The sequence below is a fragment of the Salvelinus sp. IW2-2015 genome, linkage group LG4q.1:29, assembly GCF_002910315.2.
Source record: "Salvelinus sp. IW2-2015 linkage group LG4q.1:29, ASM291031v2, whole genome shotgun sequence".
In the NCBI taxonomy this organism is placed as follows: domain Eukaryota; kingdom Metazoa; phylum Chordata; class Actinopteri; order Salmoniformes; family Salmonidae; genus Salvelinus; species Salvelinus sp. IW2-2015.
In genome coordinates, this window is record NC_036842.1 from 35,364,564 (window position 1) to 35,379,811 (window position 15,248).

At 42.8% G+C, this 15,248-nt stretch overlaps 1 protein-coding gene across 9 annotated transcripts in view; it reads left to right on the forward strand.

Moving 5' to 3' along the window:
• Positions 1 to 11,267, forward strand: part of LOC111961906 (F-box/WD repeat-containing protein 2) — a 52,817-nt gene extending 41,550 nt beyond the window's left edge. For 5 of the 9 annotated variants that reach the window (XM_070442871.1, XM_070442867.1, XM_070442870.1 and 2 more), the window contains exons 2-7: positions 3,429 to 3,651; positions 3,927 to 4,121; positions 4,662 to 4,795; positions 6,257 to 6,343; positions 6,538 to 6,707; positions 8,556 to 11,267. In XM_070442871.1, the coding sequence (XP_070298972.1) occupies positions 3,549 to 3,651; positions 3,927 to 4,121; positions 4,662 to 4,795; positions 6,257 to 6,343; positions 6,538 to 6,707; positions 8,556 to 8,868 (1,002 nt within the window). In that variant the 5' untranslated portion in view covers positions 3,429 to 3,548 and the 3' untranslated portion in view covers positions 8,869 to 11,267. The other 4 variants (XM_023984569.3, XM_023984566.3, XM_070442868.1 and 1 more) reach the window with 3 other exon arrangements.
• Positions 11,268 to 15,248: the final 3,981 nt, after the last annotated feature.

Here is a 15,248-nt window from a genome sequence, read left to right on the forward strand (position 1 = left end):
GTATTGTACTATTTACCAACTAGCAAGGTATATACCACTTAAGTTAGTTTCAGTGATAAGGTAACAGTTACTTAGCCAAGTTGCTAGCTTTGTACACTAACGTTAACTAAATATCTGCATAGCTAGCTAGTTACATTCCTTGAATTCTTACCGTTGCCCGTTTAAAGTAATAGCTAACTAGCTAGATAACTTTACTTAGAACAGTAGCTTTTCTACTCAATACAACAACAAAAGCAGTCTTGCATCTAACGTTAGTTAAGAACTCATTTCGCCGTGAACATGAATCAAACTAGGCCTAAGTAAATTATTTGGAAGTAGACGTTTACTGGTAGTGTTTTCCAAACTGGCAAAGGTGATTTTAAGTAGATAATGTTATGTAGTTAATTATCATTACTCAACCCTGAAACCGCAGGTCGTCGTTCTCATGTGCCCATGGAGAAGGCGGTCTTTGAGGGGTGGCTGGAGTCAGTCTCCGCCTCTTTCCTCTCGCTTAGTGACCAGCAGCGCAACCAGTCCCTGGACCAGCTCATCTCGCTGAGTAATGCTGTCCAGCTCCGGCATCTGTCCAATGGGCTGGAGGCGCTGCTTAAGAGGGACTTCCTGCGCCTGTTGCCCCTGGAGCTCACTTTCTACCTGTTGCGGTGGCTGGACCCGCAGACCCTGCTTACCTGCTGCCTGGTGTGCAAGCAGTGGAACAAGGTCAGGCTCTCTCGCTCTGTCATGATGGTTGGCTCTCTGGTGTGTAAGCAGTAGATAGAACCAAGTTCAGAATTCATGTTATATTCTTTTCACACCATCGTGCTGTCTAGCCCAATATTGGACTATAGGAGCCTAACGTTAGTCTTTATTCCAAGGACTTTACATGTTCAGTTTAATGGGCGAATTGGCTCTTGACGCTAAAACAGCCAAATACTTAATCTAAATGTGAATCTGTTCTCAATTGCGGTATGGTTCTAGATATATAAATCCCTCTACATTCATATCACTAAATAATTTCACAAATGCAAAATACACACTCTAAACTGTTTTCATACAGTTACATCCAACAGTATTTTTAATTGAAAACACGTTTGTGGCGTCTTTCTTCCATTTACTTTCAGGTGTTCAGAGACGCATATAGCTAATTAGCACAGGTAGTCCATTGTCTTCAGTCTGTTTTCTGTAAACAAGCGCAGTAACATGGAAATATTAGTCTGTGTGGGAACCCTAACCCTTTAAAGTTGTTTCTGTTGAACCTTTTAGATCTTTGAAAATGTTTTCTCAACGATATTAAAGATAAAGTCTTTATTTTTCCAACGCCGTACCACTAGCAATAATATGTTAATGTTCAGTAAAGCGCCACGCTCTTCACAAAACTTCCCCCTACAGAAGACTCCTTCGTCCGTTGACTTTTATGTGTAATGGAACAGAGTGATCAAGGGCTATGTGCTGAACCGTACTATGCTGGCTCTGTTGTTTTCTGTTCACTTTCAACTTTCCAGCATCGTTCTAGCAGCTATTGGTGGATGTATAATAGGAGCAGGACCAGTGGTTAATTTGTAAATCGGGAGGTGCTGGAACATAAAGTGAATGCGAGCGGTGGGTGACCTGGGGAGTTCTGAGGTACCGGAACACCTTTTTATAGTAAATATCATGGCATTTGCGTAGTGACAGAGCAGTAGAGTGGAGGCACTTAAATAAGTTGAACACATGGGGAACATTTTTAGTAGCCTAGGGTCTTGGGAAAATGTGGCCTTTCATAAATGCAAAAAAAAACCATTAAAAGTATTTTCAGCCCGGGCCTAATATTCTAAGAGTTGATCCGGGTTGGGCCGGCATGAGTTTATGGTTTGGGCATAGTAACCAGTTTCAAAACAACGCTTGGCCGTGGCTGTGTGAGAAGTGCACCAGTATCTCTCATATAACTAGAATTAGCTAAACGTTCTATGATCTCTCCCCCTCTGTTGATAGAGTTGAGCCTGCAACTCATCTCTCCAGCGCTGCACTTCATTTATTTCCTTATAGAAGCGCGAAGGGTTCTGAAGGAAGTGCAGCACCCCTGATAAATTGAAATACATTTGCTAAAATTATAGAATTACTGCTGTCTGTTAATGAAATAACTCTGAATAGCCTACTACACAATTGGAAAGCCATTTGCATTCCAACCTGTTTTCCCTTGATTGTATTTGAAATATTGCAGAAGGCCTGTTTTGTCTGCATTGTTTCTTCAAACAGATTTGCCGCGTGTTCCCGACTGTAGGCTATTCCTTGTTATTGGGCTACACCAAGGTAAAGAAAAAAATCAAACACGCTATTGATCCTCTGTGGCTAATTTATAGGCATTCTAATGATGTAGTAGGCTATTCTGAGGGAATTCATTAACAGACAGCAGTAATTCTATAATTTTGGCAAATGTATTTAAATTTATCAGCGGTGCTGCACTTCCTTCAGAACCCTTCGCACAGCTATGCTTCTATAAGGAAATAAATGGTGAAGTGCAACGCTGGAGAGATGAGTTGCAGGCTCATGTCTATCAGAGCAGAGAGAGAGAGATCATAGAAAGTTAATCTAATTCTCGTTATGTGAGATACTGGTGCGCTTCTCACACAGCCACAGCCTAGCATTGGTTTCAAACAGGTTACAATGTTGTGCAAACCATAAACCCAGTATGGCCCAACCCGAACTCATAGAATATTAACCCCGGGCTGAAAATCTACTTTACTTTTTTTGTGGGGGCAGGAGAATTAACGAAGAGGCAACTCGAATGAACTTTGGTTGCTTTTATTATGATTTTTACATTGAAAAAGGTTAATTATTTTTTCCATGCCAAGAGAGGTACAGGATCCGGCCAAATAGGTTCCGGAACAAAACAGTCCAACACGGAGAGGTGCCTGATTCTGTTCCGGCAGGATCCGTCTCAAATTAAGCACTGAGCGGGACCATACCAGTATCGCCCTTCTCATTAGTATCGTGGCAAGGAAACAAGATATGAAGCAGATATAGCTTCTTTAGGAAAACCGCCCTAACGTTGGATGCACATCATGTTGTCTTTCAGATTCACATGTATTTATTTCCCAAGCTATAGCACACACTATTTGTCATACAGCAGGTTTTTAAACAACAGAGTTTGGTCTGCTTCGTGTTAACATTTTTCCCATGGAAAAAATATTGCGATACTGGCTTCGTCACAGCCCTAATGCCTAACCAGACCAGTGGTTTCATTACCACACCATTATGTATGAAAGGGGTATTTTGTTACAAGCTGGTGTGCAAGCTATTGAATAAGGCCAGGGTCTCCCACACGTGACACTGATATTTTTACCCCGTTACTGAGCTTCACTTTGATATTGGCTCTTCACATTTTGTACCTTTCCCCCTAAGATTTGCCACTGTTATATTTGGGTTTCTTTGTCCTTTGTGGTTTCGGTTGAACTGTGACATTCTTTCAGGTGATCAGTGCGTGCACGGAGGTGTGGCAGGGCGTGTGTCGAGACCTGGGCTGGCGAATCGACGACTCCATCCAGGATGCGTCCCACTGGAAGGGTGTCTACCTCAAGGCCAAGCTGCGCATGATGCAGCTGAAGAACCAGGAGGCGTTTGAGACGTCGTCGCTCATCGGGCACAGTGCGCGCGTCTACGCCCTCTACTACAAGGACGGCCTTCTTTGCACAGGTAGGTTATAGGCTTATGGTCATTTTGGGGTGTAGTATTCTTCTGCCATAATGTTGACGGGACGAGCCTCTTCATTTTGTCCTCTTTGGCTTTTTGGGTTGAATTTAAGGTTTTGGTGTAAGCAGCTGTGAGTGCTAAGTGTTTTTTTTTGTTGTGCAAAATGGAATATCTATAACAATCGCTAGTTTGCTGGTCATCTTTTGTAGTCTGTTAAAATGATGCTGTTACACTCGGTGTGTAATTCCTTATTGTAAAAGTCACAAATTATTTTGAAGGCTCTGATGACCTTTCTGCCAAACTGTGGGACGTACGCACCGGGCAGTGCATCTACGGAATTCAGACGCACACCTGCGCCACTGTGAAGTTTGATGAGCAGAAGCTGGTGACTGGTTCCTTTGACAACACCATTGCCTGTTGGGAGTGGAGCACGGGGGCAAAGATCCAGCAGTTCCGTGGGCACACGGGTGCAGGTCAGGGGACCCCTGGGTCGTCTCGAACCTTCCCATTTGCTGACTTGAGGTGTTTTGCAGATCATGCGTACTGTGTCCAATTCCTGACATGAAGGGATATTCCACAATAGTGGCGTAATGAACAAGCTTTTTTTTTTTTTTTTACAAAATATCTCCATATGAGCCAACTTGTGAAGAAATATTTAATTCTGAGGTTTTCTGATAAAAAGTGTTTTGTGGGCGTTGTAGTATTGCAGTCTTTCTCCCATACTTTTATATTATGCCTGGTGGTTCCTAAAGACAGCTGACCTCTGCTGATCTGTTGGGTTTTGATTGACAGGCAAATTTAAACTGATTTTATGCATTAGCTGCCACTCCAAGTAGCCTCTGTTGCAGAGAAATTGTCGGTCTTTTCAGTATTCTAGCATCAAATGTCTCTTCACATATCAATCCTTATATTTCTTATGTTACATGGAGAAAATAACTTCTGAGTGTATGAATTATGTTGCATAGCCCTTTGGATTGGTGTACTAACGCCAGGTCTCTCCTTGGCTCGGTCAGTGTTTAGCGTGGACTACAATGATGATCTGGACACACTGGTGAGCGGCTCGGCCGACTTCTCTGTGAAGGTGTGGGCGCTGTCGGCAGGCGCCTGCCTCAACACCCTGACGGGACACACTGAGTGGGTCACCAAGGTAAACCCTACCAATTTGTCCTGAATTACTACGTTCAGGATCGCTGCTCGGCTGCAGATGGTTTTGAATCAGAACGTTATATCTGTATGTTTGTGGGGATCCGTTGAGGTCCTGGGGCAGAATAGTGCAGAATTGCAAGTCTTGATCACATAATAAGTAGCAATTTTTGGATACAAGGTGATTTGTAGATCACTGATTGGGTATGTTGTGCATAGTCCTGATTGCAATCTCAAACGTGCAAATGCCTGCAAAATGGATGAAAGGAGAAGTTTGCACAGTGTTGCATTCCTGAGCAAAGCCCTGTCTAGCACACACGGCTTTTCCTGCTGGTAAATTGTCTAAAAACTGCAAGCTGCCCAGTGTTCAATAGGAATACTGAACACAGCAACAACAAACTTCCTCTCACTGTCAACTGTTTATTTTCAGCAAACTTGTGTAAATATTTCTATGAACATAAGATTCAACAACTGATTAAGTACTGCAGTGCATTTCCTCCTCATGGACTGCACCAGATTGGCCAGTTCTTGCTGTGAGATGTTACCCAACTCTTCCACCAGGGCAATGGGATTGAGATCCGGGCTCTTCGCTGGCCATGGCAGAACACTGACATTCCTGTCTTGCAGGAAATCACGCACAGAACGAGTAGTATGGCGTGGCATTGTCATGCTGGTGGGTCATGTCAGGATGAGCATCACATGAGGGAGGAGGATGTCCTCCCTGTAACGCACAGCGTTGATTGCCTGCAATAACAACAAGCTCAGTCCAATGATGCTGTGACACACCGCCCCAGACCATGACGGACCCTCCACCTCCAAATCGATCCCGCTCCAGAGTAAAGGCCTCGGTGTAACGCTCATTCTTTCGACGATAAACGCGAATCTGACCATCACCCCTGGTGAGACAAAACCGCGACTCGTCAGTGAAGAACACTTTATGACAGTCCTGTCTGGTCCAGTGACGGTGGGTTTGCCCATAGGCGACGTTGTTGCCGGTGATGTCTGGTGAGGACCTGTCTTACAACAGGCCTACAAGCCCTCAGCCCAGCCTCTCTCAGCCTATTGCGGACAGTCTAAGCACTGATGGAGGGATTGTGCGTTCCTGGTGTAACTCGGGCAGTTGTTGTATCCTGTACCTGTGATGTTCGGATGTACCGATCCTGTGCGGTTATTGTTACATGTGGTCTGCCACTGTGAGGACGATCAGCTGTCCATCCTGTCTCCCTGTAGTGCTGTCTTAGGCGTCTCACAGTACGGACATTGCAATTTATTGCCATGGCCACATCTGCAGTCCTCATGCCTCCTTGCAGCTTGCCTGAGGCATGTTCACGCAGATGAGCAGGGACCCTGGGCATCTTTCTTTTGGTGTTTTTCAAAGTCAGTAGAAAGCAGGGATGTTTCTTTTTTTGCTGAGTTTAGATGGAGCCAAACTGGAGTCTTAAGACTCAAACCTTTTCCCCTGTAGGTGATTCTCCAGAAGAGTGAAGTAGAGTCCATGGTCCACTGTCCTGGCGACTACATCCTGTTGAGTGCTGATAAATTTGAAATAAAGGTAATGTGGTTCATTCATTTCTGCTTCTTTGTATCCAGCGTCTCGTCAACTTTCACGCAACAATTGACCCTGTGCTCTGTCTTGTCACTGTAATACTTAAGATGCCCACACGGTGTCCCCCCTCAGCAACATTTGACCACAGCACTGTGTTATGTGTGTGTGTATATATTTATTCATTTCTATGTATTTCACAGGTTTGGCCTATAGGCAGGGAAATCAACTGCAAGTGCTTGAAGACCCTGTCCGTGTCAGAGGACCGCGGTGTGTGTCTGCAGCCTCGCCTGCAGTTTGATGGCCGCTACATTGTCTGTAGCTCGGATCTGGGGGTCTACCAGTGGGACTTTGCCAGCTTCGATATCCTCAGGTAAAAACTGTCCGGGGCCTTGTTTCCTGATAAAACAGAACTTAGCGCTTCATCTTCTATGCTCAGACAGGCCAGGTATGATCGGAAACACTTACGTGTTCGGCTTTTTTACTGTCTCAAATAGCCGACTAATCAGCCTGTTACCAAGCCTTAGTAAACTTCTGGGGAAAATTGTGTTTTACCAGATACAAGGCTATTTTACAGTAAATAAATTGACGACAGACTTTCAGCACGCTTATAGGCAAGGACATTTAACAAGTACAGCACTTATACAAATGTATTGTCTGAAAGAAATTGATGATAAAAAGATTGGGGGGGCTGTTTTGTTAGACTTCAGTGCGGCTTTTGACATTGTTGATCATAGTCTGCTGCTGGCATTACACCCCCTGCTATATTGTGGATAATGAGTTACCTGTCTAACAGAACACAGAGGGTGTTCTTTAATGGAAGCCTCCAATATAATCCAGGTAGAATCAGGAATTTCCCAGGGCAGCAGTCTAGGCCCCTTACTTTTTTCTATCTTTACTAACGACATGCCACAGGCTCTGAGTAAAGCCTGTGTCTATGTATGTGGATGACTCAACACTATATGTCAGCTACTACAGCGACTGAAATGACCAACACTTAGAGATGCAGTTTCAGAATGGGTGGCAAGGAATAAGTTGGTCCTAAATATTGCCAAAACTTAAAGCATTGTATTTGGAACAAATCATACACTAAACCTTAACTAAATCTTGTAATAAATAATGTGGAAATTGTGCAAGTTGATGTTGCTAAACTGCTTGGAGTAACCCTGGATTGTAAACTGTCATGGTCAAAAAACATTGATACAACAGTAGTTAAGATGGGGAGAAGTCTGTCCATAATAAAGCGCTGCTCTACCTTAACTATCAACAAGGCAGGTCCTACAGGCCCTAGTTTGTCACACCTGGACTACTGTTCGTACTGTGGTCAGGTGTCAAAGAGGGACTCAGGAAAATTTCAATTGGCTCTGAACAGGGCAGCACGGCTGGCCCTTAAATGTACATGGAGGGCTAACATTAATGACATGCATGTCAATCCTTCATGGCTCAAAGTGGAAGAGATTAACTTTATCACTACTTGTTTTTGTCGGTGTTGACAAGCGGAATGTACCGAGCTGTCTGTTTTAAACTATTAGCACACAGCTGAGACACCCATGCATACCCCACAAGACATTCACAATCCCGAAGTCCAGAACAGATCATGGGAGGTGCAAAGTACCACAGAGCCATGACTACATGGAACTCTATTCCACATCAAGTAACTGATGCAAGTAGTAAAAGACACACAAAGGTACATGTGCACACGCACTCTACACACACACACACACACATGGTGGTATTATACATTTTGTAGTGTGTGTAGTTATTCAAATGTAGCAATATTCTGGTGGTAAAAAAGGCCTCTAAGCATTTGACATAATGATTTTGATTCCCTCTTGTTTAAATGCCATTCATGGAGCAGTAGACATATTTTACCCTTTAAATATGACCAATAGATGTCAATCTTTACCTGATGAGAAGCTGACGGCCTCAGCAGGTCAGTGCAAGTCGCCACTAACCAGGAACAAGTTTTATTAATTAGACAAAGAACTAGAGACCGCTGCAATCAGAATAAGTATATCAATGACAATATCCGTGGTTGCGAACACTTGTGTGGGTGTTCATACATAGAATGCAACGGCACTTTACCCGCCAACAGTAGAATGCAACGGAACTTTACCCGCCAACAATAGAATGCAACGAAAATTTACCTGCCAACAATGGAATGTAACGGAACTTTACCTGTCAACAATCAGTTACTGAATTTCCTTGTGCTTCTTTCCAGGGTCATCAAAACGCAGGACCCTGCCAACCTCTCCCTGCTCAGCTTTGGTGAGGTGTTCTCGCTCCTCTTTGACACCGACTTCCTGTATGTCATGGATCTGAGGACAGAAAAAATAACTGGCCGCTGGCCCCTGCCCGCCTACAGGAAGTCCAAACGAGGCTCCAGCTTCCTGCCGGGAGTCACCTCCTGGCTCAATGGGCTGGATGGGAGAAATGACTCTGGCCTCGTGTTCGCCACCAGCATGCCCGATCATAGCATTCACTTGGTTCTGTGGAAGGAAAACACCACTAGAGGTGAAACCTACGATGGCTAGGTTGTCAACTGCCATGTAAACGGGGTGCTCTGACTTGAAACCCATAGCCAAGTTAGATAATGCATGGACCAAAGTGTTAATGTTTTTTCTACCTTTTCTTTCTCAACACATGCTCTCATAATCAAACATCATGCAACGTGCTTTCAGAAAGACTATTGGAGATGGTTTCACCAACTGAAACGCTGCTATGAATACAAGGGGATGAAAGGCCCAGTTCAGAGGGCAACGGCAGCGGTTGGTGTTGGTTCCAACCCTGCCATGGGTTCTCTCTTGAAGGAAATACGACGACTGGGAGGGTGGCTGAATGAAGACGGAACTCTCGAAAAACTGCGTGGTCATGTCAGGCTCTACAGCTGTAGATATTTCCCCTGTATTACTATGTATTGGGACCTTTACACTTCGGACAGGGTTCTTCAAGCAGCTCAGACGGGGAGTTGCCTTAACACAGTACTACTTTACAATGAAATACATTTTGACTGTGTCCTAGGTTTTTCATAGACTGTGACCAACCATCCCCATGAGAGTTCCATGTTGACATTTTCAAAGTGGTTTAGTGCATTGGATTTGTACAATGTGAAGCGTTTGTTGGATATTCAGTGTAACTCCATCGTTTGATAATGCTTTTCTTAGTGGTGCTTGTTTTAAAAGTCAACTTGAGAAATTTAGTCGTGCCTTTTTCGTTTGATTTAAATATCCATCTGTGTGATAAGAATTCCATTACGCAGGCACACTGCAATAACATGACTGCGTTGTACATTTTATTTCATACTATAACAAACTGCATACAATGTATTTCTAATACCACTATTTACCCTACATGATTCACTAGAATATATTTTGTGAATTGCAGTATTTGAAGTATAGACCAAGTAAAGTTCCAGGTTATTTTTCTAAAAGGCTTTGAGGTTGGAAGTTTTCACAATGTAATGATTTGAAAGTGGACAATTCCCCTTTGTTACAGCCTGAATTTTAAATGGATTCAATTGATATTTTGTCACTGGCCTACATAATTTGACTAACGTTATGGGGTATTTTATGTTTACACCACAAAGACCAGTTTTTATTTTATTTTTTAAAGACATTGAATTTCCCTAAGCATGGTGTAGTTGACACTTTAGATGGTGTATCAATACACCCAGTTACTACAAAGACACAGGCATCCTTCCTGACTCAGTTGCTGGAGAGGAAGGAAACCGCTCAGGGATTTCACCATGAGGCCAATGGTGACGTTTAAAACAGTTACACAGTTGATTGGCTGTGATAGAACACTGAGGATGGATCACCAACATTGTAGTTACTACCCCATACTAACCTAATTAACAGAAGGGAAAATAAGGAAGCCTGTACAGAATAAAAATACTCTAAAACATGCAACATGTTTGCAACAAGGCACTAAATGAATACCGCAAAAAATTGGTAAGCAATTCACTTTCTGTCCCAAATACAAAGTTATGTTTGGGACAAATCCAATACAACACCTTACTGAGTACCACTATCCATATTTTCAAGCATAGTGGTGGCTGCATCATGTTATGGGTATGCTTGAAATTGTTAAGGACTGGGGAGTTTTTCAGGATAAAAAATTAACTGAATGGAGTTAAGCACAGGCAAAATCCTAAGGGAAAACTTATTGTCTGCTTTCCACTAGATACTGGGAGATTAATTCACCTTTCAGCAACACAATAACCTAAAACACAAGGCAAAATATACACTTGAGTTGCTTACCAAGAAGACACTGAATGTTGTGGCCGAGATACAGTTTTGACTTAAATCTACTTGAAATTCTATGGGAAGACCAGAAAACATTTGTTTAGCAATGATCAACAACCAATTTGACAGTGCTTGAATAATTTTGGATAGAATAATGAGTAAATGTTGCATATTCCAGTTGTGGAAAGCTCTTAGAGACTTACCCAGAAAGACTTACAGCTGTATTCACTGCCAAAGGTGCTTCTACAAAGTATTGCCTCAGGGGTGTGAATACTTATGCAAATGAGATTTCAGGGTTTCATTTTCAATAAATGTGCAAACGATTCCAAAAAACATGTTCCATGTTTTCACATTCTGGGGTACTGTGTGTAGATATATTTAATCAATTTTGAATTCTGGCTGTAACAGGAAAATATGGAATAAGTCAAGGGGTATGAATACTTTCTGAAAGCACTGCATGTCTTATTGTGACATTAGGTTCAGCAGTGTACTTGGAGGAACTGAGTCACTCATTTCAGAGTTAATCCCAATCCATGCAGTTTTTAAATGCCCATTTCAATACTAAACTCAGCAAAAAAAGAAATGTCCTCTCACTGTCAACTACGTTTATTTTCAGCAAAGTTAACGTGTAAATATTTGTATGAACATAAGATTCAAAAACTGAGAAATAAAATGAACAATTCCACAGACATGTGACTAATAGAAATGGAATAATGTGTCCCTGAACAAAGGGGGGTCAAACTCAAAAGTAACAGTCGGTATCTGGTGTGGCCACCAGCTGCATTAAGTACTGCAGTGCATCTCCTCATGGACTGCACCAGATTTGCCAGTTCTTGCTGTGAGATGTTACCCCACTGTTCCACCAAGGCACCTGCAAGTTCCTGGACATTTCTGGGGGGAATGGCCCTAGCCCTCACCCTCTGATCCAACAGGTCCCAGACGTGCTCAACGGGATTGAGATCCGGGCTCTTCGCTGGGCATGGCAGAACACTAACATTCCTGTCTTGCAAGAAATCACTCACAGAACGAGCAGTATGGCTGGTGGCATTGTCATGCTGGAGGGTCATGTCAGGATGAGCCTGCAGGATAGGCACTACCTGAGGGAGGAGGTTGTCTTCCCTGTAATGCACAGGGTTGAGATTGCCTGCAATGACAACAAGCTCAGTCTGATGATGCTGTGACACACCGCACCAGACAATGACGGACCCTCGACCTCCAAATCGATCCCGCTCCAGAGTACAGGCCTCAGTGTAATGCTCATTCCTTTGACGATAAACGTGAATCCGACCATCACCCCCGGTGAGACAAAACCGCGACTCGTCAGTGAAGAGCACTTTTTGCCAGTCCTGTCTGGTCCAGCGACGGTGGATCCTTGAAAGACAGGGTCCTGAAAAAGGGCTGTTTCTTTTTTTGCCGAGTTTATTTACATATGTGATTTTCTCTAAAGATCACATTTGTTGCTCTGAGGTGAATTTTTGCCCAAAGAATGTGTTTCCATACTCTGAAAGAGACTTCAAAAGTATCAGGACAGTCTTCCCAGTTTCCATGATGTGACAAGACAGCAGCCCATGAGTGGAAAGATGGCATAGATTTTTCACCATGGCTGTTTCTGCTGTTTCATGCTTTGTCTGACCTTGTTTTTTTCATTTTCTTGCCCTCTCTCAAATCTCGGGGAGGGACCTAGGATCTTCTCCTCCAATACACTCTGAGAGGTAGGGCAAAGAGTGGAAGAGCTAATCGTGCACTGTTCTCTGATTGGTTAAACGGACTAAGATTTGACATGTTGAATAGTGGAAACTGAATAAACCAACATGAGACGTTCTAAAACGAGACCGTTCAGATCAAGCAAACTAAGGGCTCTATTCAATCCGTAGTGCTGAAAAGCCGCTTTATAGCGCGATTGACCATTAAAGGCCACGTTTCCCGCGGTTGCGGAGACTGCATTCATGGTAAACGCTGCATACTGCATTTTGGCTCAATCTGAAATTACCTTTAGATTTTAAACAAGGATGATTTGAGGTACGGATTGAATCCAGCCCTTAGTTCTAAAACTCGATAAAACTGTATCGTCTTTTCTCAGCTGTTAGATCTGCTTATAAAAGTTTACCTCATAGATATTTTTGAAAAACTGAAAGTTAAGATTCTGTCATATGTAAAGCACGCTAAAGTCTCATTTATACCGAGTGCTAACATCCATCCTTTGTCCTGATCTTATCCACATTCTGATTGTAGCCGTTGCGTTTACACATGGTAGTAAAATGGCTCTCTCCCTCCACTGTGTCCGCATTATGACAATATATCCTGGTCCCTAGCTGTATGTACATTTTTTATTTAACCTTTAACTAGGCAAGTCAGTTTAGAAACAAATTCTTATTTACAATGACGTTCTACCCCCTAAATTATTTGACAATTATTTTTTTATTTTAAGACACATATTGATGCCGTAAATCAATGGTGTCAACGATTTTAAGAGGGCAGCATAATGACGGTTTAAATGGTTTCACTGTCCAGATCTGTCACTTGTAACATCCAGCCACAATGTTTGCCTGACTACCTCCGTCAGGAAGATTTGATCACGATCAGATCATGTGTCTTTTAATCATCTACAGCTGTCTAGAAATGTGGGCACAATCAGAATGTGGACAAGATCAGGACAAAGACACATGTTAGAACCAAGTATAAACAGGGCTTAATAAGAGAAGATTCCATAGAACATCTTAAGTTCTTTCTGACATGAGGGTTAGGCGCTAGGAAATGGGGGTAGGTTTAACCAATTACTGCAGCGTTTCCAGTGTAGTCAACGTGATTTGTTTCTTGTACTTAAAAACAACTGCATTGGATCTTTATCTCAATATCAAATCGTTTCTGGGTAACAATTACGTACTTTACTGTGATTGTTTTAAATTAAAATGGTAAAAAATGATCAAATAGCTTCTTAGCAAAGATGCATTTTTCAAGCAAGAATTTTACTAGGACTGTTTGAGTGGGGAGGGGAAAACTGAAAACTTGCTGTTATTGGCAGAGGTTTGTAACTCTTTCTTATTCGTCTAACTAATTTACCGCCTGGTGATGACACCAGGCAGGCCAAAACTCCGTCCAACCAAAACAGGCAGAAATTTTGGGAAAATACACAGTGTACAAAACATTAGGAATTCTACCTCTTTCAATGACAGACTGACCAGGTGAAAGCTATGATCCCTTGACTTCACCTGTTAAATCCACTTCAATCAGTGTAGATGAAGGGGAGGAGACGGGTTAAAGGATGAGTTTTAAGCCTTAAGACAATTGAGACATGGATTGTATACAGTGCATTCGGTATTCATACCACTTCCCCTTTTCCACATTAAGTTACAGCCTTATTCTAAAATGGATTTTAAAAAAAAATCCCCCTCATCATACTACACACAATACTAACGAAAAACAAGTTTATTTTTTGTGTGCAAATTTATTAAAAATTAAAAAACAAATAAGTAAATAATGTAAGTATTCAGACCCTTTGCTATGAGACTTGAAATTCAGCTCAGGTGCATCCTGTTTCCATTGATCATCCTTGAGATGTTTCTGCAACTTGATTGCTTTGCTTTGCTTTATCTTTGCTTTGCTTTATCTTGGCCAGGTCACAGTTGTAAATGAGAACTTGTTCTCAACTAGCCTACCTGATTAAATAAAGGTGAAAAAAATAAATAATAATAATTTAAGTCCACCAGTGGTAAATTCAATTGATTGGACATGATTTGTAAAGGCACACATCTGTCTATATAAGGTCCCACAGTTGACAGTGCATGTCAGAGCAAAAACCAAGCCATGAGGTCGAAGGAATTGTCCGTAGAGCTCAGAGACAAGATTGTGTCGAGGCACAGATCTGGGGAAGGGTACCAAAAAATGTATGCAGCATTGAAGGTCCCCAAGAACACAGAGGCCTCCATCATTCTTAAATGGAACAAGGTTGGAACCACCAAGACTCTTCCTAGAACTGGCCGCCCGGCCAAACTGAGCAATCAGGGGATAAGGGCCTTTGTTAGGGTGGAGACCAAGATCCCGATGGTCACTCTGACAGAGCTCCAGAGATCCTCTGTGGAGATGGGAGAACCTTCCAGAAGGAAGGACTCCACCAATCTCTGCAGCACTCCACCAATCAGGCCTTTATGGTAGTGATCAGACAGAAGCCAAAACGCACCTAAAGGACTCTCAGAACATTAGACCCGATTCTCAGTTCTGATGAAACCAAGATTGAACTCTTTGGCCTGAATGCTAAGCGTTACGTCTGGAGGAAACCTGGCACCATCCCTAAGGTGAAGCATGGTGGTGGCAGCATCATGCTGTGTGGATGTTTTTCAGCAGCAGGGACTGGGAGACTAGTCAGGATTGAGGGAAAGATGAACGGAGCAAAGTACAGAGATCCTTGATGAAAACCTGCTCCAGAGTGCTCTGAACCTCAGACTGGAGCAAAGATTCACCTTCCAACAGCACAACAACCTTAAGTATGTCTCTGAATGTCCTTGAGTGTCCCAGCCAGAGCCCGGACTTGAACCCAATCAAGCATCTCTGGAGAAACATGAAAATAGCTGTGCAGCAATGCTCCCCAGCCAACCTGACAGAGCTAGAGAGGATCTGCAGAGCAGAATGGGTGCCAAGCTTGTAGCGTCATACCCAAGAAGACTCAAGGGTGT